The following is a 25,183-nucleotide window of genomic DNA, read 5'->3' on the forward strand; positions in this document are numbered from 1 at the left end:
AAAGAAAATGAAAATTGAGAGGAAGAAAATATATGTAACAATAATAGATGATAAAGAGGCAAATTATAAGTATAGTGTACAAAACTTATAAAAAGGGTAAGGAAAATGGATAAAAGTGGAGAAAATCTGAAAGGAAAGAGTAAAATAAAGAAAGGGGAAAGAAAACAAAAAAGAAGAATAAAGATATTATTCTTTTATATTATTTCTTGTTATCTTGTTTTGTTTTTAGCCCTGAAGAAGGTTATAAACTCAAGCCGAAACGTCGGCACATTAAAATAAGTTAATCATACTTATTTGTGTTTTTCATTGACCGCACCCCCAACCATCTTCTCCTCATAAATAATTAATAATTTAACATCTGAACAAAACTCAAGACTCTCTTTGAACAAAACTCAAGATGAAAACATGAATACACTTTCTTTATGTTAACACAAGCAGATGCAATAACTTCCTGTATGGTGGCATTCTCAGTAACATGGGACTGAATATAATTGCCAAGAGCTGTAGCGTTTAGTGAAAGGCACTGGACTACTATACCGAGTTTCATTATTTTTTATAGAGATCACTGACAATCCTTTAATGTGTTTAAGGAGATATGCTAAATCACTTTATCTATTAGAAGAAATAGGAGTATAAAATAGAATTATTTCTGTAATCAGGTTTTTTTAAAATTAAATTATTTTGTAGAAGAAGATATTTGACTGATATTTGAAGTAGATTATAAGACAGTCTGGGTAGCAGTCAATAAAGTTAAAAAATAGTAGGATAAAATATTTAATATTAACCACCTAATTCTAATAAGTATTGTTCAACAATTTAATACTCTAGTTCTTTATTTACAATCATATCACAACTTTTATCCACTTATATTTATACTTCCTTAACTTAAGCTTACTATTGTTTTTTATAAAAATAAATTTTTTTTTTTTGGTATACTTCCTTACTTTCTCTTTTTATTTATTATCTTCTGTCACTTCTTACAATGTTTGTATCTTGTTTTTTATTTAGCCTTGACAAAGCGCGTTGGCGAAACATTGGTCAATATTAAATAGTTTTTTATACTATTTTGAACCTTTATTGACCCAGACTATCTTCCTACAGTAAATTTCTTTTTTTTGACGTGACAACGTCTTATAAATTAGATTGCAGGGAGTCATGTAGGCAAAAGTGTAGCGTAAGGGAAATAGAATGGGCGTGGCTAAGTAGTATAGTAGTGGGGGTAATTGAGGTTATAGATACTGGAAGTCATGTAGGCAAAAGTGTAGCGTAACGGAGAGTGCGGTGGTGAGGGTAATTGAGGTTATAGATACTGGAAGTCATGTAGGCAAAAGTGTAGCGTAACGGAGAGTGCGGTGGTGAGGGTAATTGAGGTTATAGATACTGGAAGTCATGTAGGCAAAAGTGTAGCGTAACGGAGAGTGCGGTAGTGGGGGTAATGATGTATTCTGATCATTAAATTATGTCTGAAATAAGGAATATGCGCATAATAAAATTTTGGTATTAATTAAAAATCTATAATAGCTACTATATATCAAGATTGAATCAGTATACAACTGGTATTGAACTAGTGAACATGGGTAGTAAACGAGAAAATGATCCTAAATCTAACAGTGATCAACAAAGTGACTTTAGAAAGCGTTTAAAATTGTCGGAGACACCAGAGCAAGCCGAAGCAAGGCGGAAGTATGAAACGCAATGCCTCAGAATTAGTGCAACAACATTAGGAGGGACAGTGATTGACTTGACATTTTCCAGGCATATTACAGCCGAATTGATCCCACTCATCTCATATTTCTCGTACCATCGTCCGATTATGAACAGAATAATGGAAATTAATTGTTAAATATAAATATCATTTGTAAAGGAAAATAAATATCTTGATTCAAATATTGTGTGTCTATTTTATTAATATTATTATTCCAATATTTAGCGTAAAGTTGTCACGTCAGGCGCGTTACGGTGCGAAGCGCCGAAACCCACACACCCGAGTTTTTTTTAAGTTATTCATTTATTGGCATTTTATATTTTAAAAGATTGTCATTTATCAGAATTTGGATGAATGTGCACCGAATATCGGGGTGTCTGATCTCCAGTGAGAAAGATCGAGTAAGATCTCTTGGGTTTACTATATTTTTTGAACATGTATAATTGGATGACAGTGAGCTACTCGAAGCTATAAAAAATGAGATGAAACCATAAATAATGCCTAAAATATTATTAGGACTTATCAATGACTTTATTTATAAAACAACTGTCAATTATGTGTAGTTATACCCGTATAAAGGGAAAAAACTTCCTAAATTGTCTTTTAAAGTGTTAGATGGACATATGACACTACATATTTAATTTTTTTAAACAAGATCCTTTTCCACCAACATTACTATGGAGTAACTTAACTTTGGTGTATATTTATTTAAATATAAGTAAATTAAATGTTATTTAATTTGATATTCAACATCCAAGAAGTCTACAAATATATACAAAAGCTTAATCTAAACAATTTGTAATGGTTAATATCTATATAATGGTTCCTTAAAAGTTAAATGTCCAATGTATATCAAAGCCTAAGATAGGTAGTAAAACCTCAAGATTATTATGAATCATCATAACGAAACTAAATATCACTGTCTTCATTACGTCAACATAAATCCCACCTTACATGACCAATACATGCAGGTATAGCACACATGTCAGTATTATTGCTACAATATATTGATAATATTGAGGGTATGCCCTAAAGTAAAAACATAAATATATAGCAATGCACAAAGTAGTTGATTCTCGTGACGGCCACTGGCAGCCCTGCCACTTAAGGAAGTCACAAAATATAATAAAATATTTTTTCAGTAATTCTAGCTCAAATGGTTTAAAAACACTCTGATGCCACTGATTAATTTGGGACATCAAATTTAAAAATTGGTAGTGTAGTTCGCTCAAAGCATCCCTCAAACATAGATCAGGTTATGTGATACCCTTGAACGTATTACCCTCTTTTTGGCTTAGTCATTGTCAGGTAATTCAGGTAATAACTAATAATTTAAATTATAAATTAACTAAAACTATAATAAACTAAACTCAAAAATCTTAAGATATATTTAATATCTAATAAGATCAACTTAAAAAAGTACTAATAATGTTATTACTAAGACAAGAAAATCATTATATTGTTGTTTCTACACCTTCAAGATTAACTAGACTTTCACAACATTAAATTTAGTTTTATTTTGTTTATTGAACTATTTTCACAAAATTGAAAAAAAAAAATCCAAGATAAGGGGGAGGGGACAAGTGTGAATTAATCAATAAGGAAAATACCTAAAATAATAAAATAATTTACAACAAATAAAAAGAAATCTAAAATGAGCTCAATAATCCACACGGGTAATAAAGAATGAAAGGAATATGGTCCGGGTGCGGTCAAAAAAACTCAAATAGTAGAATATATTTGAATTTGACCGCACCCGGACCATATTCCTTTCATCTTTACAAACGGTCAATCAATATCTTCCAGTAATAAAGAATAGTTTTAGTAGAACTGTTTTTTTTAATGTATAATTTCAATGATTTAATAGAATTTGAATCAATTGTCCATCCATTGTCAAATCATTTAAGTTCAATGGGTTCACTAAAAATAATTTTACCTATAGTTGATATTCCTCTCCGCAGTAAGAGGCCATCGCACAATAGCTTGAACCATCCTGTCAAGGACGCTTTCTCGAGATGGCTTCTCAATCGTCCAAGCCTTTTCTCCATCTGAAGCCATGTGGCTCAACACTCCAGCAGCGTTGTAGCTCACCTGAATGGAAACAGCACAGTTAAAACTTACTTTTAACAAACATAAACATGATTCAAATGAAGGGTATGGAGGAAAGCAATGAGGTTCCGAATAAAACTTAATTTCAATTTCCATGACTAAAGAGTTCTTTCTGAGTAATCTTATGATATAGGTCTGTTAGAAACCCATTTTGAACCCAGGAACAATAGAAATATCAATTCGTTTCTTCTGACCTTCTATATTTTTCAAATACTCTAATCCTACCTTTAGGTCAAAAATTTAAATATCATAGGGCTTAAGTCATTTATTTTTTTTTCGTACATGTTTTTGAGATACTGTGTTCCCCTCTTCAGGTTCTCTTCATAAGTTGACCATCTAAAGTAGGTTGTGGGAAGATAGTCCAGGTGGCAGTCAATAAAGGGATCAAAATGGTAAAAGAAAATTATTTATTGCTAACGAATGTTTAGCCTCACTTTGAAGGGCTTCATCAGGGCTGTCAGATTGAAACACAGCGGATGAATGAGATTCACGTCCGCTGTTTCAATCTGACAGCTCTGAAAAGTGGGGCAAAACGTTGGTTAACAATAAATAGTTTTCTTTTACAATTTTGATACCTTTAGTAACCGTTACCTGGAGTATCTTCCTACAATATATTTTAATAAATGGAATATGGTCTGGGTGCAGAAAAAAAACAAAACACTCAAACAGTAATAACTATTTTTATTGGAGCCAACATTTTGCCCCACGTTGCAGGGCTTCGTCAAGGCTACAATTCGACAAGCACTACAATCAAAACAGCCCTGCAAAATGGGGGAAACGTTGGCTCAAATAAAAATATTTATAACTATTTGAGTTTTATTTTTTACTGCACCCAGACCATATTCCATTTATTAATAATACACATGGTCAATCAGCGATCTTCCAGTATACTACAATATATTTAATTTATATATGTATATATAGTTGACCGTAAAAATTGATGTATAGGAAGATGGTCAGGGTTGCGGTCAAAGGAGTTCCTTTGACCGCAACCCTGACCATCTTCCTATACATATTTAATTTTAATTTTACTTATTTGACTACATAACTTTATATTTTGTTTCTTTAATTATGATATTTTTCTTAGATATTAATTAATAATAAATGTTTCCTTTCCCACTTAATTTTAATATTAATTATTCTCATATATCTTTTATCTTCTTATAATACTAAACTATATTTTTTCTTTCAACACTATTTATGTATCTATATTGATAGTTATTTACTTTTTTCTTAATTATTCTGTCCAATTTTTTTTTCTTAATTAGCCCTAATGAAGGCCTGAAATTCTGGCCAAGACGTTAGCACTAATAAATAAGTCTTTACTAGTTGTGTTCTTCACTGATCGCACCTCCCACCCATTTTCTCGTAAATAAGTTGTCATTTCATTTTTTTTCCCTTTCCAAACATCTTTACACTGTCAAAACTTATTTCATGGCTATGATTATTTTTTATGATGTTACTTAGAGCTGTGTGTTTTAAGTCTGTCAAAAAAATTAAAGACATCGATGGTATTCTATTGAATGACACGCTCCTGACTTTTTCAATAGCAAAAGGTGTAAAAATTCACATAAATGATATATATTTAAATACCAAATCTATTACTAAGTATACATTGAATATACTTTATTAAATTGTTTCAAGTTTACTAAAATAATAGCTTTTTAATTTTTTTTTTTTAAATGTTGATTTTAAAAATAAATATTTTTTAATATCTCCAAGGCATATCTCTATTAAGCGTGCCAAGTAAGATTTATTCTAAGATCTTGGAAAAGAGAATAAGAAGAAGAGTCGGAGGATTACTTGAAAAGGAGCAATATGGCTTTCAGGAAAATTGTAGCACCAAGGACCTTATCTTCACCACGAAACAGGTTTTCGAAAAGGTATTGGAAACAGAGAAGGATATGTCGGTGTGTTTTGTTGATCTCGCAAAAGCCTTTGATCGAATTATGTATGTTTGTAACTATTATGTACGTTTTATTTCATTTTTCTAAATACAGAAACCCGATGACCCATAAAGTCACTGTTGAGATGAGAAAGTAACATTGGGGGACTATTTGAGAAAATAATATATAGCATTGAAGACCAAATTTTATCTGAAATATTTGTTTATATAATTCAATATGCTTTACTGGTGCCCTTAAGAAAATGATAATGTTGATCAGTTTATTTTGCAAGACAGTTTCTAAAAATAATATTCCATTTTATAAATATAATAATAGTATATATAATAAATATATAATAGTAATATATAATATATATAATAGTAATAATTAAACAAAACTATTTTTATACTTCGTTCACCTCAATGCCGTCAGAAGATGAATCGACTAGCTCGGCGAAGACAGCGATATAGCTGGTAGTCATTAACCTAGGGCGGAGATATTTCACCTCAGCCACATTGCCAAGCAGTCCCATCATATTCCGCATAAGTTCATCTTTATCTGGGAACAACTAGAGAATTTTTTATGTCATTATTTTGCTATATAGTACCAATGAGAATATTAAATTAATATATCCCTTTCATTGATTATATACTTGAGTGTCGGATCATAGCAAAATAAATAAAATAAAAAAAAACTTTAAAGATATTATTTTGATTCAAAATTACTTTCATTAGTTTCAATCATTACCCGTAACCTAAGAAATGTTTTTATCCTATTTCAAAGAAAATTTTTGGCTTTGAATTAATAAACAAGAGAAATGTAAATTTTTTTTATTTTATTTTAGAGTATATATACATATTTAAATCTCTCTGAAAGCAGTGGAACTTCAATTTTCATATATCATAATATTTTTTAAGTCTAACAAAAAAGTTATGCAGGTGGCATGAAAATTGAAGTTTTACTACATCAACCACATTCACCTGACTTATCTTCAACTAAGTACCAGTTTTCCAGAGGTTTTAGACATATTTTTAGAAAAAAATATTCTAATATGAAATGGGATGAAATTCTATTTCATCCTATCTTTAATTATTTCTATTGTATTTCAATTGATTATTCCTAATTCAAGAAATAGCCAATTGCAAATGGAGTCAAGAGAGGATTACATCAAAAAACGATTCATGAAGTTCCATTCCCAGTTACCGACAGTTAAAGGAGCAGTGACCTAAAACTTGGGAAATCCAACCTAAACCGTAAGCCCAAGCTGCTGCAGGACATCCTGTTATAAATTCTGTAGTTATCAATTCTATTATTGACATAACTTCTATTTTATTTATTTTCTCTTCATCCTTTTTTCAAATTAACTTGTTTTTTTTCCCCATTAGAGGGTAATTGTTTGTTTTATTAAGTCAATGAATGTTGTTATTAACTCTCATCAAAAATTATTATTTTTATCTATTTATTTTATCATGATTTTTTTAAAATTATAACGTATCTAATTAGGGATGTCTTTTGTACGAGACAATACACCCCATAATCAACTGTTAAAAAAAAATGTAACCGCTATATCAAACATGTCATATGTTACATCAAGGCCCACCAGGGTCGATATTAAATAAAAATAAAAAATTCTTAATTCAACTCTTACAACCAAAATCACCTCAAATTTTACGAATAATTTTTCTGGGCCTCCATGTTTAGTTGAAGATTGTGACAACCGTGCCTAAATTTTTTATTTCCCTAGGATGTTAAACCACAAGTATATGAACTGTACTTTTTATAAATAAAATTATTTTTTGTAACGAGATTTGATTCTAATTGACGCATACGCCCCAACTCAATATCATTATAATAAAGAAATAAACATTAATAAATAAGAAAAGCTAAATAATAAATATACTGATACCTGAAGACAACCGAGGAAATAATTCATCCCTTTTCCATCCAAGAACCTCTGGCAATTGATAGCTGTTTCATCTGTAACATTCCACATCGTCGACCAGGCCACTTCAAGGACGTCATCGCATACTTTACGAGAAATACGGTCATCAATTATTACCAACATCCTCTATAAAAGAATATTCATATCATACAAAAACCATTAAACCAAAATATACAAACAAAGGGAGGCTAATTTACAATGAAAATTTTATTGATGATATTCGGTCAAAAAATTAATATTTAAGGGTTTTTGAGGACGCTAATCATGAATATGATTTACTTTTTTGTAAAGAAAATTTTTTTGGCCAACTAGATAGGAAGCAATTTTAGGTTTTGGTGATATTGTAAATATTTGAACTCAATTAATATAATTGACTGTATTTTTTTGTTAATCTACGTCAAAAACAAATCGATTGGGTTAATATTACTTCACAATAAAAATACATTATTAAAATAATTTAGAACGACTAACCTAACAACAAACTGGGACAAAATATATTTTTATACAGAAATTAAGTTTATATTCCTTTTTCACACCCCAAAGTAATCATAAAATAATTTTTTTTTTGCCATATGGGGCTTTCAATTGGTTTTCGATAATCAAAAAAATGGCAATAACTTCAACACGACACCACTAATCTACACAAAACTTAAAAGGGGCTTAGAACCCTCTAAGAAGAGTCCTATGTGCCAACCGCTGTTATTATGGCCTCGGTCCCTATTTTAGGAGTCGTACCTTGTTTAAGGACACCAAAATCTATCTGTATAAAACAATTATTCGACCAATTCTTCTGTATGGCTCAGAAACATGGACTATCTCCAAGGCTGGTGAGCACAACTCCAAGGTTGGTCTTGGAGAGGAAGATTTGCCGTAAAATATTTGGAGCTGTCAAGGTTGACCAGATATGGAGACGTCGAACTAACCAGGAGCTCAAAGTTTTATATAAGGAACTAGACGTTGTCCAGTTTATGAGGTTCAGTAGATTGAAGTAGACAGGGCATGTTGCTCGGATGGCTGAGAGTGATCTCCCAAGGAAAATAGTGACCGAGGTAATACATGGAGCAAGACGCAGAGGAAGACCACGCCTTCGATGGAGTGATGGTGTGAGTGGTGATGCCAGAACCATGATGGGAGTGAGGAACTGGATGGCGGCCGCACAGGTTTGTAATGATTGGTGGAGGCTGTTGCAGGAGGCCAGGACTCGACAACGAGTTGTGGAGCCGAGTTAATAATAATAATAATAATAAATACAACCCTCTAAACTGCATGAAAAGATACAAATCTGACTTGCATAAAGAAATTAGAATTTATAGAGATATAAAATCAAATAATTGAGAAATTTTTCTTTACTTTTTTTCCCATAAAAAGTAAAAGATATTGATAAGGATTGAAATAGGGGAAATTAAGTTTCCCAACAATGCACAAAAACCGTGCGTAAAACATGCTAAGTCCTTCTCCGAATAAATTGTTGTACAATTTCCATAATAAACATTGATTTGTAAATATTGTAAATACTTTAACATACATTTTAAAATAATATTTTAAAAATATATTGTTCATCATTCAATAAATTTTGTTGCTTTGCTTATTGTAGTGCTTCCTGTGACCTACGGGGTGTCACCTAAGGGTAGGTGACAGGAAGTAAATTTAGGCCCTTAGGTGACACCCATGCTAAAAAAAAATTGTTATTATGTAATATTAATATTTTATAAAATTTAGACTCAGCGTAGTCAAAAATAAAAAGGAAGACCTTATAGGTATTGAAGGGTTAAGATAAAAATAATAATAGGTAAGAATAAAAGGAACAAAAAATAATTTGCAACTATTTATTTGCCACACTATAGGTGGGTGGATCTGATCTGCTCTTTATTTATTTATTCATTATTATTATTTATTTTTTTTTTCTGGACCTTTATTTATTCTCATCTTATTTCCTTAGTTTTCTGTCTCATATTACCATTTTTTTTTTCTTCTCTTATTCTACTTTTCTATTTCTATTTGTTATTACCTCTCATGTTCATAATAAATCTAATACTCTATGTTATATATTTTTATATATATATTTATTATTGTACATGTTATTTTTATTTCTTTATGTTCATTTTTATCTAATTTTTCATTTATATTTCACTCACTCACTCACTGTTGGGCGCTACAGTCCTTGTAGGACCTGAGCTTCTGCCACCACTCTTGCTCATGCCTCGCGGTCTCCAGCGGGACTCCTCCAATTTTCAACTCTCATTCCTCTCAAATCGTCCTCCAAATCATCCAGCCACCGACACCTGGGTCTCCCCCTTTTCCTTTTTCCTCCTGGTGCACCATTTAGCATCCTTTTAGACAGCCTACAGGACTCCATCCTTTCCACATGTCCCAACCATCTTAGCCTGCTCTTCTTAATAGCACAGAGGATATCAGGCTCTCTATACAATTCCTTTATTTCGTCATTGCTTCTGATTCTCCACCTGTGCTCTTCTTTAACGGCTCCAAAGATCTTTCTTAGGACTCTTCTCTCCCAAACCAGTAGAGCTCTTCTATTTTCCTTGGTTAGAGTCCACGTCTCACTACCATACATTACCACTGGCCTAATTATTGTTTTGTACAACAAAAGCTTTGCTTTCCTGGAAAGACTTTTGTATCGGAGAGCTTTTTGCAGGACATAGAAACATCTGGTTCCTGCTACCATTCTGCCCTTAATTTCTACTTCTAAATTATTGTTCTCCCTCACAACTCCTCCCAGGTACTTGAAAGTACTGCAGCTGTGAAACATGTTTTCCCCCACATCCACAATATCTCGTCTCTCAGGTTTTCATATATTTAGTCTTTTCATTATTTATAATAAGTCCTAAATCCTGTGCTGCTCTCTTGAATTCTTCTACAGCACCGGCCAGTGCTGTTTTGGTTCTCCCAGTGATGACTACATCATCCGCATAAGCCATGTGTTGTCACTTATATTTACATAATTTTTAATTCTGCCTTAGCTTACTTTATTGTCATATTATTATCTTACATTGTTAACATATTTTTAGTTATTTTTAATCTTTTTTAGCCCTGATGAAGCCCTGCCTGCAAAGTTGGGCGAAACATCAAGGCAAATAAATAGTTGGTAAATATTTTTTGATCCCCTCCTCGACCACCTCCTTCATATACAGTTACAGTAAATCATTTTTATTTATAATAGAAAGACTCACATTAACAGCACCAAGATCACCAAGCATTTGTTTCTGAGGGCCATCGACCTGACACGCTAGCGAATTCAATAAGTAGGTGCCCAGGCGTTGAACGAAACCTTCCTGTTCCATTTCCGACACTATGTGAAGGAGAATACCAACCAGCCGCTTGTACTCAAACAACTAAAATATTTAAATTTACATAACATAACTGAATTTCTACTAAAGTAATGTATTTGTAATACTTCCTACTTAAATCAAAATAATAGTTGAAATGAAACTAAAATTAAGTGCAAGACCTGGATAAAAGAATTAAAAATTTTCTAGGGTTATACTTCTTGTCACCTAGTTCAAATGTAAATAATTATTTCACTGACCTCCATATTTAAAATTTCAAAACTAATATTTATTTTTTTTGCTAGAATATTGATAATTGATTCAATAAAAAAAACTTTGTTGTGTATATTGTACAAAAAAAAATTGAATAGTCACAATTCATTTAAGTGCAGAAGGTCAGGAGAGGGGGGGGTGCGGTCAGCAAAAAAACACAAATAAACAAAAAATTATTTATTCGTGCCGATGTTTCGACCTGAGTTTCAGGTCTTTATCAAGGAGCTTTTGGAAGAGATTCTGGCTAAACTCAGTATAAAACGTCGGCTCAAATAAATTTTTGGTTTATTTGTGTTTTTTGCTGACTGCACCCCCGACCATCTACAGTCAACTATATTTTAAAATAAAGAATAATTAAATAATAAACAATTTTACTGCAGCTTTTAAAATAAAGTGTTGAAAGTAAATTAAAAATCATTGAAGTTGGTGTTATTATTAACAAAAACCACTCTCAAACAATTAATTAATAAATATATTAACTTAGCAAACTAAAAAAAATAACAAAACAAAAAACAAACAGAATTATTGTAACTAAAGTTTTTTTATATATTTTTTATTTTTAATATACTTATATACACATAGATTTAAAAGAGATAAATTTACAGAAAAGTGAAAACTTATTTGGTAAAAACGAAAAGGAAACGATCATTAAAATTTTGAAATTTTTAAAGATTTACTCAAAAGTAAAAATCAGTTTTGAGAGAGAGTATTAAAAACGAAAAAAAATATACATTGACATTCTCAAATTTCAAATGGTATAAGTCATGTCACTTCTATTCCAATACTATTTTTCAGTTTTTGGCATTTAACTCAGTGTTCGTAGAAAAAAAAAATCGAGCATGAAGAAGTTGATAAGATAAGTTAACTAGGTAACGAGTAATCAACTTCTTCACGATATTTACAGATATAATTAATACTAGAATAACAAATAAAATAAATCAACTGTCTCCCATCATTTAAAAAAAAAAATGACACAACACATGGAAATAAGTTTATGAATAAATTTTTTAATATTAATAATTAATTTAAATTTTTAAAATTCGACTTATATATATTTATTGTTTGATGTTTTTTCAGTAATATTTAATTTTTTTGTAATTAGTGGGTTCTATTAAATATTTTATTTTAATTTGTTTACATTTTATTCAAGAAGTGATGTTATAATATTTTGTTGTTTATCGAAGAAATATATACTTATTATGCTGATATTTGGATCTTTTTTGTTCACAGATTTAGCCTTTAAATATAATAATATTTATTGGTATATTTTTTTATTTATTTAATACTAGCTGGTATTATTGGTAAGTTCATTTTAAACTCCCATTGCCTCTAAGATTACGACCATACCACTTGGTCAAGTGGTATGGTTATACCATATCTTTATTATTACTTTATGCTACTCATTCAATGCAAAATTTGATGCAGTTCAATTTGTTTTATTATAGCTTTTACACTAGGGTCCGATGTTTAGGACTTCTTGGCGAAAAACTGAAAAAAAGACCTATTTGAACAAGATTTTTAACTATATCAAACTAATCAGCTGCTCAGTAACAGTTTTGAGACTGCCAGAAATGCGTTCTCGTGATAAGTTTAGATTCATATGTAGTACTATACCTCAGTTTTAAAAAAATTTGAAAAAACCATTTGTTTTTTTGTTTACTGCAGCTTATAGTACAGCTATACGTACTTCTTAATCAATTTAATATGTCGTGATACTCATTTGGCACAGAATTTAATGCTGTGTCATTTCTTAGACTATAACTGTTTTGCTAGGAAGCGTCTTTTAGGAGTTATAAGAAAAAACAAAGAAAAATACCTGCTTTGTTACTTTGATAAATTAACTACCTAATTAGAGTTATAGAACCTCCAGAAATGCATTTTTGTGTTAAGTGTGATAGCACAACAGGGCTAAAGCATTGTTGCCATGACAATAAAGTAATTAAATATTCTACAAGAATACCGAAAAAACCACCTGTATCCACGAATCTGGTGGATCGTGGTAACAATAACAAGCCCTATTTGTTTTGCATTTATCAACTTCCTAATTTCATGATAGCTGCTTTGGTCAAGCTACCATTTATTAAGTGAGAATAGTTTCTATTAAAAATATAATAAAAAAAATAGTTGAATACAATATAAATGACAGAATAAAAGGATAAATGATAGGAACTAATTATAGAAAATTAAGCCATAAAACATTTTCATAACAGAAACGTTATAGACTAAGTACTTACAACATCATGTGGTATCTTGAACTGACAAAGTGTAAGGCAACCATTCCTCATCATGGTGTCATCATTTTTATGTGAATTCATTCCATTGAGAAGGGTTGTTACGATAGCTCTCTTTATACGACAACTCAACATTATTGGTATATCTTTGTTCTTCACTATATAAAATAATGTTGCACTGAAACAAAAAACTTTTTTATTTTAATATGTGTCTATTTACATATCACAACGACTTGACAATGATTTTCGAGATTGGCTTATCTCTCAGGAAAAAAAAGCACATCATTACAAGAAATACTACATCTCATTTCTTACTAATTTAACGAAATTATTTATTTATTATTTTACAATTATGGATTTTTAGTTTTTGTTTGAATCAATTAATTTTTTTCTAACTTCATGGACAACTGTATTAATTTATTTATTAACAATTTTCATAAATGTATCTTTTAATTATTATATACACATATATTTAAGTGTTTATGAAATGATTATTTTCAATGGATTTACTTATTACATCCATTTTCTTTTCTTTTTTTTTGTGTGAAGAAGATGGTCGGGGGGAGGGGAGCGGGTGCAGTTAGCAAATAAATAAAAGATATTACCTTGCCTGAAAGTCAGACTGAAACGTCGACACGAATAAATAATTTTTGTTTATTTGCTGACTGCCGCACCCCCTCTTCTCCATATATTAAACTACGGTCAACTATCAACACCTCATTTTTTTGTTTTGTTTCATTTTCTTTTCTTTTGTTTCTTTAATTTTTAAAATATTCACAATGTATAACTGTAATAATTCGTTGTGTAAACAACAATAAGTATAAACTTTACATTATATACATGAATTATGTGGTTTCACATTGTATATATATAACTTTTAAATAAACTCCTCTTATGTAGGATTATTATGCAAGAGAAAAATAAGATTATTTTAATAAGTGACAATATAAATTAGATTTTAAAAAAAAATAATAAGAGAGATGCTAATAATAACCTTCCAGAAATTTGAATATGCTTTGTCGTCAAGTGCCGGTCCATTGCTTCTAAGACGACTGCAAGCGCCATCTTGATATTTTGGCAGCTCTCATACCTGAACAACTGATAGAGATCATTGAGTACCCTCTGCAATATATCGGGCCTCTCCAAGTAAGAAGCAGCAGCGATTAGGATTTGTCTCTCATTGGCATCTCCTGATATCTACAAATAAAAAGAACTAAAATGATAAGAAGTCTTTCATTCAAAGAAATATTCATCAATTAATTAATTATATAGTCATTCAAAGAAATAATAAAAAAGAACAAGTTAGCAAACAAGAAGGGAAAAATGTTTCAGCAAATAAATATGCATTTTGAAAAAAAGATTAAATGATTTAAATAATACCCTAAAACTTACTGATTTATAATATTACAAATATAAAAATAAATATATCCTATAACTATTAATGCTGTAAAATATTTATGTTAATCTTGGAAATTATTGGTCACAACCAATGTAGTTTTAGGTGAAATCGTTCAACTATTGGAAAAATATTTTCATTACGGCAAATATTATATATTATTAAAAAGTTAGAATACAACAGTGTAGTTTATTCTAGCTTCATACAATTTCGGCCTACCACTACATTATTAGTCTTCAATGTCAAACATTTTTAAAGTTTTGAAACCATTCACGACATCTTCCACTTATATAGCCTCACTACATGCTTCTATATGCAATTGATGCATCTCAGCTGCAGATTTCTGGAAATCAAAGAGGCCAATCAAAATTTTCTGCAAATGGTGCTTATTTGGCACAAAACTTGACGCTTTCGAAAAAAAAATGTGATGCTGATATGGAATCACTAATACTTGATGGACATGTTATTACAGATGCCCAAACTTATGATATGTTTTATAGTTGAAAATGTCAACAAAACCTTCTGGCAGAGTCATCTTTTGTCAAACGGCAGAAACTTAATTGAATTTCTAATATAATAGAAACACAATTAATAAGATAAATACTGGATTATTTACAATGGTATTCTGGTAATACAATATACTAAATCAATGAATCATAAAGTAGTGATTAAGACAACAACTGAATCTTTGAAGTTATTAATAAATGATGATTTGAGATGTTTAACATTTAAGTTACAAGGCAAAATTTTAAATTAATAATCAAAATAAAATTAATTAAATAGCATTACCCTTTTGGCTGGTATATCATGCCTGCGGCATGCTCCATGGCTCGTACCATAAAGACCTAAAAACTCAAGTGGCCTGTTGACCCTCGAGACTAAGCCAGGAATGTCAGTACCAACAGTCGTGCTGCCCAACTTTTGTTCAGCCACACCTGGATAGAAATTTCAATTAATTATAATATCTAAAAAGAAATATCTAATAGATGTATTAATTTAATTATCTTATCAAAATCTGTTTTATGTATTATAAAACTGGAGAAACGAGTATATATATATAAAATAATTTTTCTCAGTCATCATTGACTAAAAGGAGAGGATAAAACAAGTGAAGCCCCCAAAATACATCAAAACTCTTACTATGGTATCTGGATCATTGCTTGAGATATTTTGTTATGTAGCTAACTTAAAATAGCTAATTCTACTTTGTTTATTACTAATATTTGAGAAACAGCATCTTCCCATTTTCCTTTCTATCTATGAAAAGACACTGGCAGCTTCCTCTCTAATTTGACGCTTTACTCTTCTAGTTCTATCCATGGTTGTTGCTTTACCCGATACTTCTATTGTTATTTTAAAATTTAATGTACATATTTATATTGATTAAAATATATTGATGCATTTTGGATCTTACTATATATTGAAAAATAAAAAACAAAAATAAGGAAAATGCTCTGTTTGTAGTAAAATAAAATAAAAAATCATGGATAAATGTGAATCGAATTATTTCACTACAGCAATATTGAATAGGAATATTGGGCGAGTATTATCGTAAGTGAAAAATGGGGTATCTTGTTCCACTATATCGGGAATTTTTAAAAAGTAAGAGAAGATAATTGAACAAATCAGCAAGTGCCAAAAAGTTGAAAAAATACTTTCAAATGATTACTTTAGAAAAAATTACTAAAAAAAAACATTCTTATTCATTAACTGAATCAAACTGATTATTAAGCATATGTTTCTCAAGACTGAAGAGTTCAAAAAGTGAAAAAAAATCCTAGGATTACAGGCAGCTAAAAAGTAAGAGAACATAACCAATTGCAAATAGCTCAAACGTTCCCAAAACATAAAAAAACACCATGTATTTTACATATGACATTTCATGGGACCGGACATTTTGTACATTACAAATGGAGTTCTAAAAAATGATTTATGCATTATTATGAAAAGTAAATTATCAAGAATGTGAGAATAATATGCCAAATTTTTCAGCAGAAGTTGTATCATGATTATTAAATTTAATTTAAGCTTGAAAATCTAATTGCACTATTGCAACAGAGGAGGGAGGAAATTTAGGAATGAAGAGAGGATTACCGAGCTATGGAGGAAGTCCATAACTATCTATATAATTCACACCGTCATCATCAGCATCATTAAATCCATAGACCAATTATTTAAAATTAATTAACACACCTAATCATAATTATTTTGTTTCGGTCCCCCCCTACTTCAACTGTAATTTATGCAACAGATTTTTGTTTCAGTTAATTATGTTTTATTTATCCCTATTTTATAAAGTCCACTACAATCCAACCAGCAATTCGAAAGTAAAGGAGTGCCTAGCATTGAGTTGAAGGCGTACTTCATACAATTCCTATTATTATTACACTGAGGATTGGAAATCCCTTCCTCACCTCGACCCAGGTCTCGTGAGATTTTTCCTTCAGGAAAGGGATGCATTTTTCATATATTTCCTTTTTTTCCCTTTCCACTCCACCTTCCTGTTCAAGGTCATTACTCTCAAATCTTACCGTCGGGTCCAAGACCAGAGCCGTGCCACTGACTTTTGTAAATGCGACAATATCGGCGTATCTTACGGATCCATCGGTGTCAACACAATAAACCTCCTCGAAGCAGGTGAAGTCTTTTCTAAATAAAATATTAAGTAGTAAACCAAAGGTTTGGTGAAATTTTTCGGAGTCACATGTTCCGGAAACTCTGCTCAGATTGGCCACACTAGATCTGGCCAAATTTGAAACTAAGTGTTAATGGAGGTAAAAGAGGTACAAATTTACTTTATTAATTTTTATATAAATTTTCACATATTTTTAACGGCAGCCTAGTTTGGTCTTATTTCATGTTATCTTATTCTGTTACTCTGTTACTTAATTTTAGTTGTTTGTACGTTCATTAGCCCTGATGAAACTCTGCAACATGGGGCGAAATGGTTCATAATAGTTTATTTTCTATATGAGTTATTTTGATCGGGCCCAGACCATCTTCCTTTTATAAATTAATATTTGAAATTTTTCTTTTACACGGAATAAAAGATCCTCTCCGTAAACCACTTATTTTTAATTTTTGATCAGGATGGCTAAGCGACATTCAGTAGTAAAAAAAAATTTCTCCAACAATGGGAAAAGGGAAGGTGTATAAGCCTGTTACTTGTAGGAAAATTTATAAAAGGAAGTCACCTTTCAAAACAGTGATGAAGATCAAGTTTGTATAGCTTTGAATATTTATTAGATATCCCTTAGCCTAACAAAGATGTATTTATTTTATATTTATAATATTTAAATATAAATTCAATTTAAAATTTTATCAGTTACCTGTTCCAGCCAAGTTAGTACCCGATATATCCAAAGCCTCGAGGCAGGGTAGATTCGTAACAATATATTCTAGAGCTTCATTCTCCTTCTGATACAAACCCATTTTTTCATTGGATTGGGAGATGTCCAAATGCCTTCATATTAAAAAATAAATATATAATAATTTTAAAAGACAATATATTGGTTATAAAACAAAAGTTAAAATTTTAGCAATATATAATTTATTACTAATGTTTTGCTTTTTCTCAGCATAGATGCATCACTGCCAAAGTTAGAAACCTATATAAATAATATTATTTCAAAAATGAAACTAATGATTAAAAATTAGAAATTAATAAAAGAATGAGATAAGAAAGGTAAAATATAATTTATAAAAAAATATTTGGGTTGCTCAAACAGAAATGGCAGAAGTGATGCTAGAGGCTGATACTTCACTGTTATTCCAAGAAATTGATACTTCATGGGATAAAAATGAATGGATACATAAAAATAATCTGTTGATATGATTGGATGTTTTAAATATTAAATTATTATTATAATTATGTCACTGTGCTATTAAATATAAATTCATGATTGACAAAATTTCAAAAGTATATAAAAAATAAATAAATATGTTTTAGTTATACTAATAAAGTTGTGTATTAAATAATCATTCATTACTTAACCATGTCTTAAGTAAATTAGCTTTATTCAAATTTCAAATTTATAACCTACAATTGTTTTAATTTAAATTTCTGATTTTCATGAATAAAAAATACAACAATATTTCACTGAGGTTCAAAAGGTCTCATTTGAACCATTTTTATTTCTAAAATTGTATTTTTAGTACTATTAAGAAGTATAATAACAATTAGTATTACGTACTGAAGGAATCTGTTCTTTTCAAAAAATTGAATTAGAATTATAAACTATAATAATATTTTTAAAAATAACTAAAAATTTATTTGTAAATAAAAAAAAAAAAAAATCATTGAATTTAGAACTAACTAAGATAATATCAATCCCATGATTAACTCAATGCAAAACAAAACTGATGCAAGAGGTAATAACTCATTTATGATTATCATAATTGATCCTTGTTCTCTTAATTATAAAATAGCAATATAGTTAGTATAAAATCATAATGCTCACACAGGCATATTTATTAATGAATACTTATATGGAAATATAAGCAGTCACCAATATCTTAACTTTAAAAAAAAAAAAAATGCGTTTTAGTTGCGATGTAGACGAGTGAATAGTTACTTGAATATAAATATTACTTTAACATTTTATAAGTTATTGAAATGACAAAATCGTAAAATGAATGTTAAGGAATAATGGATAGATTAAGTCGACAAAAAAGATATAGACTAATAAAGAATAATGTAATCTGATGATAAAGATAGATCACCGAAACTTTGTTGCATGATGTATTATCAAAATCATTTAGGAAGTTAAATCTCCCAAAAAATTTATGGAATAATGATTAGCACATTTAGATTTAACATGAATAAAAAAAAAAAAAAAAAAAAAAAGGCTACATTTAAATACTATGATTTTTACTTCAAACAAATTTTTTTTTAAATGAACTGATTTGCCATATTCATTAGTACCACTACAATCTTTTGAAAAGTTATTGGTATTTTGTTTTGTAGTATGATTTTAAAATAAATCCACCAATAAATTGTGTTTACTTTCTGAAGGTTTTAAACATTAAGTAAACATAAGCTGTTCGTTTGAACAGCTTTTTTAAAAGATAGGTCATTCAGCAATAAATCACAAAGGATTAATAACTTCAATATGATTAATCAATTAGAAATTAAATAGTCAAAAGCATTTGCTCTTTACTACAGCAGTAAATGACTGTGACTAATGAATTGGCCCGACCAATATTTAAAATTACTTTTTCAGAATAATTAGAATCATTGACATAAATGAACAAACAACATAAATAAAAAAAAAAGTTAGCTAAGCTCTTTAAATAATGAAAGGCAATCTAGAATAATATTACTTAAAATAAACTAGATTAACAAAGACTAAGTACTTTTTTGTTTATTTATAGTTGTTATTAAAAATGGGAGGGGATGGACTATTATGCCTGTGAAGTTTTAATATACTCTTTTAAAAATTTGGATAATTCTTTAAGTCCATATTTGATTTAAAATCAGAACATTATACAAGAAAATAACCTATCCATGGTAGCAGAGAAAAACATGTTCATAGTCAATTTATTGTATGAGTATTAGACTAATAATAACATTTCCTAACAAATGAGTATATAAAAAATAACTAATAAAACTTTTTACATTTTATAACAAAAAGGCATACTTACACAAGGTTCTTTAACTGGCATATGTACGGCAACGAATCTTGGATTTTGTAAACATTGTGTAATGTAAGAGATGTTAAGTTGGTAAGTTTAGTAATATACTCCAAATTTTCAACATCACTACATCCTGAAAGATCTAACACAGTAAGATTAGGAAATGAATTAAGGAGCAAAGGGAAGTATTTTTTCTCTCTGTGGATATATATGTTACGAATCGTAAGGCGCCGTAAATTGGGGGCTCTCAAGATGAATCCTCTATCTTCAAAAGACTGTGGAGTGGTAGTTTGATTCGACCAACTATGATTTTGGGCTGTGTAGAGTAACGACTCTGGCAGAAGTTGCACACCATTACCAACAACAAGAGAAACTAACCTGTCACTATATTCATTCAAAGTATGAAGTGACTGATCAGTTATCATTTGGCATTTTGAAATATCCAGCTCTACCAGATGGTGTTTAAGAATAGTTTTGAAACCATCATCCGTTATTGCAGAATTACGTATTCTCACATGGCGAAGACTTGTATTATTAGTATTTTTGAAGAGTCTAATAAACTTATCATTGACTTGAAATCCATTAAGTTGGTACTCTTTTATCAAAGCTTCACAAATTTCTCTAGGAAGAGCTTGACCAGGCATCAACTCATATCCATTTGTAGCAGGATCTTGATAAAACACTGAATCTAAGTTCCTAACAACATATTTAAAACACTGACTAAGAAGAGTGTCAGGTTCGTTGCGATGACTTGAAGACACTATAGCTAACATTATACTTATTCCTGTTACCAGTTACTTCACAGTATTTTCTTTCTACAAATGTATCAATGAAAACACAAAGTTTTCTGGAATAGACTTGTTCTTTTCATAACTTCTGATCATATTTCTTATATTTTTCAATGAGATAATATTGACAGATGTTTACACCACTGAATAAAAAATTAAATCAACACTTCACTACGCGAAAGGTAAAAATTTTCAACAATTTTGAAATTAGAGAGAATTTTCAATGTATTAAATTTTCACTTGCAACCTGAAAGTTCTGAAAAATCGAGAATGACAATTTAGAGCACTATCATGTAACGGCTCTAATTAATCAAAACTCATTAAAAACGAAATTTATTATGACCGCTAGCCAAGCTAAGTATAAAAACTAATACATTTGTTAAGCTACTAATAAACTACCTTAGTAGGTAGTGCCCCCACTACCTATTTTCATGTGTCATAACAGCTGATATCCAGGTCTTTCCTATTATCAGCTGTGACGAATCTGCCAATGTTGGAGAAAGTCGGATAGGTTAGGCTTGCGTACGTTCAGCTTTACATAATTCTTTTCAGTTTTTCCATCGCATTATTGCTTTTAAACGCAAATAATTAGCTGGAAAACAACTTGCTTTATAACAAAATAACATTTTTCCCCGAAACAGTTTCTACTGGTAATGACAGTTGTCTTGTGATAATTTTCTCGTGAGCGTGAAGTGATTTCAAAAGCTAAATTTAAAATCTGGCGGTTTTAATTATATCTGCAGATTAACATTTTTTGCTGTTTCTTTTTGTAAGCATTTATATTGTATGAATATGATGCAATATTTATTTCTTGTCGGTTTGTATCGTTACTATTGTTTATGAAAACAATCCTGTGATATTTTTGAATTTCAGTCTCATTTTTAACCCAAAAATCTGAACTCTAATGTTTTTAGAGTCTAAAGCGCATGGATGTTTTGTTACAATTACAAAATAAATAAATACATTTTCGATTTTTTTTTCTGTCAATGTAGTTCATTAGTTTAACTATTTCCTCCTATTGTTCTATTTCATCTTAAATAGATTGTAGTTATAAGAAATGACATATATTTATAACAGAAATATAGATATAAATCACATTTCTTTTTTTTTCTCACTATACTAACTTGCTTTCATATTAAACAATTTCTTTCAATCATTGAATTTTTGATATGAACAAATATTAGTTTATGTACCTACAACATCAGGTAACTAGCAAATTCAAAATAACTTCTGTAGGTTATTTGAATAAAGTTCAAAACAGGCAATTTCTATAAATTTATTAAAAATAAAATATATATATGAAGAACTCAGAGTGTAGTGGGACTGAGGACAAAACTGAACATGACCAAAGAGACCAAATTATGGATAGTAATGAGACAAATTTACAATCCACTAGCATGACCATTAATAAAAAAAGACGTATAAATATCAAGAAAAAACTATTAAAGAATAGAGAACGAAAGCGATCAGAGCGGCTTAATGAGACCTTTCGAGATAAGGAGACAAAAAATGGAAAAATTCTACGAGGGGAAACTGGGTTATTGGGAAAGCAACTAGATGCTGAGAGGCAAAGAAAAAGGAGAGGAAATGAAAAAGTAAGACGGTTAGAAGCTGCCAAGAGAAAACTTATACGGCTTCTGAAAGAGAGAGATGTGGAAGTAAAACGGCAGGGAGCTGAAAACAGAAAATTATTGCAGATCGAAGAGAGTGAAGAAGAGCTTGTGCAAGAGAGAGATGTAATGAAACAGGTAGAAGAGGGAGAAAAAAGAAATATTGTAGATTAGAGAGGCAAAGAAAGAATAGATCAAAAGATTAGGAGATGATACTGAAAACTGGCAGGAAGCCAAAAAAAAGAAAAAATAGGTGAAGTAGGGCTTATGAAAAAGAGAGTAAGTCTCAAAAGATTGGGAGATGATGTTTGGAAATGTAAAATATTAGGTGCATTAGGACTTATGAAAGCGAAAGTTTTATATTTAATTGTTATTCATCTAGTAAATATCAATAAGATTTAACTTGTAAATAAAGGAAATTAATTTTGCAGTTTATGAGTTTATTCCAGTATTATTTTAATTATTGAACCCTCCAGAACCCAATTTACCATAGCAATTAATTGTTTTAAGTAACCGTCTGTGCTCTGGTATTTAACTGGTATGTTCTAAATGTGGCCCTCCAAATTAAAAGAGAGATTAAGAAAAGGTCAAAATAAAACACCCTATTGTGCAGAACTGTGTATTGGCATAAATTGGATAATTGTACAGCAATGTGTAATATTGGACAATGGTATACTATTATTATACCTAAATTTTTATTGTATTTAAAATACAAAAAGAATGTTTATTCATTTATTATCTTGCAAAACAATCTGCATTGGGCATTATCACTCTTTTTGTTGAAGTAATTTCCAGTTTATCTTTTCTTATTTGGTATTTCGGCTTTTAAAGGATCTGTTCCTTCATGAGAATATGAATTGGTTGGCTACCGAAAATTTTGACATTTTTCTCTGCATATTTTGGAGGAGTGCTGTTTGTTTTTGTATACTTTTAAACTGTAATTACAAAAGTGTCTCACTTTTTTCGTAATCAAATATAACCATTTTAGACTGGTGCTTCCATAAATCTGGAGTATTATTTTCTTTCTTTAAGATTATTACTCCTTAATCTTTACATCCTGCCTATTTCCTTTTTTTTTTTTTTTACCCAAGACTTTCACTGAAGCCATATATCGCCTGAATTCTATTACTATTTTATGGTTTTAACATAACACTACCAGCAAAATTATCCTATTATACACTACCTCTAATCTTTTGGTGATATTACAGTATTTTTAAGCTTCCCTGTCTTTACTTTATTACAAAATCTATAGTATATAACAAAACTTATCTGAAAATAATATAACACATTGCTTTTTTTTTTTTATCAATTCTCTAGATGGGTTTATCAATGTTCTATAGGAAACCTTAGGGAATTTTTAATTAGCAGTAGTAAAGCAATTCCATAAAACAAGTGAATGTTTTCCTAAAATAGAATTGTTTTATTAAAGAAAAAAGTTGCTATCATGTCTGACCAAAAGGCTAAATATTTTGGTTGTTGCAAAAAATAAATACTTACAAAAACTACCTAAAAATATAACATGAAATTTTATAGAATTAATTAGTTGGCTGTTGCAGAAAATTAGGATACAATATATAACGAATTTTGTACACCATCTAATTAAAATAAATTTGAATGTAATATAAAATAAGATGAAAACCATGCCACAGGAGTATTTGATAATTGAATTTTAAATGAGGTAAAAAATGTTATAATGCATATGTTTACTCACAACTCTTTATTTTTTATTATTTAAGATAAATTGGGAAATAAAAAAAACTCATATTTTATAATTAATGGTTTTAAAAATTAAATTAATGATTTATAGATATCATAAATCAGTGAAGTACAATTTTTTTTATTTTATACACTGTAATACAATTTAAAAAATTGTATATATTCAAGACGTTTATTTAATATCTACTTTCTTTTTTTTTTTTTTTTTTTTTTTTCCCCGTATTGTTTTTGTTTTATGTACATCTCCTGTACTTTTTTAACTGTATATTTTATGTATTTTAAAAAAAATTTTTACTGTTGCCGTTGTTACTTATTTTTTATTCTTATCATTGTTTATTCAAGTTCATTTTATACTGATATTATTTTATGTCTCCCTTCCTCTTATTTATATGTAACTTCTTATCACTTTCTTTTTACATATTTATCCTAGCTTAAATTACCTTGTTATTGTAATATTCTCAGTTTTTTTTTTTTTATCTTTTTAGCCCTGATGAAGCCCTGCAAAGTGGGGCGAAACGTCGGACATTAAAATAGTTTTAAACTATTTGTTCTTTTTTTTACCGCAACCCTGACCATCTACTTATGTTTAAAAAAATTGTACTTCACTTA

At 29.7% G+C, this 25,183-nt stretch overlaps 1 protein-coding gene across 7 annotated transcripts in view; it reads right to left on the minus strand.

Moving 5' to 3' along the window:
• The window catches only part of LOC106681695 (protein zer-1 homolog), a 34,572-nt gene extending 12,893 nt beyond the window's left edge, over positions 1-21,679 (minus strand). For 6 of the 7 annotated variants that reach the window (XR_010843804.1, XR_010843805.1, XR_010843803.1 and 3 more), the window contains exons 1-9: positions 20,470-21,679; positions 18,156-18,289; positions 15,616-15,761; positions 14,425-14,627; positions 13,434-13,608; positions 10,831-10,992; positions 7,607-7,768; positions 6,110-6,268; positions 3,642-3,796 (exon numbers count right to left, since the gene is read on the minus strand). Coding sequence is in view for 2 of the 7 variants with exons in the window: in XM_067048814.1 (XP_066904915.1) it covers positions 3,642-3,796; positions 6,110-6,268; positions 7,607-7,768; positions 10,831-10,992; positions 13,434-13,608; positions 14,425-14,627; positions 15,616-15,761; positions 18,156-18,289; positions 20,470-21,233 (2,060 nt within the window). In the remaining 5 variants the exon portion in view is untranslated. The remainder of the gene's footprint in view (positions 1-3,641; positions 3,797-6,109; positions 6,269-7,606; positions 7,769-10,830; positions 10,993-13,433; positions 13,609-14,424; positions 14,628-15,615; positions 15,762-18,155; positions 18,290-20,469) is intronic. The other variant, XM_014422153.3, reaches the window with a different exon arrangement.
• Positions 21,680-25,183: the final 3,504 nt, after the last annotated feature.

Source organism: Halyomorpha halys, unplaced genomic scaffold (genome assembly GCF_000696795.3).
Source record: "Halyomorpha halys isolate HHAL.00 unplaced genomic scaffold, Hhal_1.1 Scaffold360.1, whole genome shotgun sequence".
In the NCBI taxonomy this organism is placed as follows: Eukaryota; Metazoa; Arthropoda; class Insecta; order Hemiptera; family Pentatomidae; genus Halyomorpha; species Halyomorpha halys.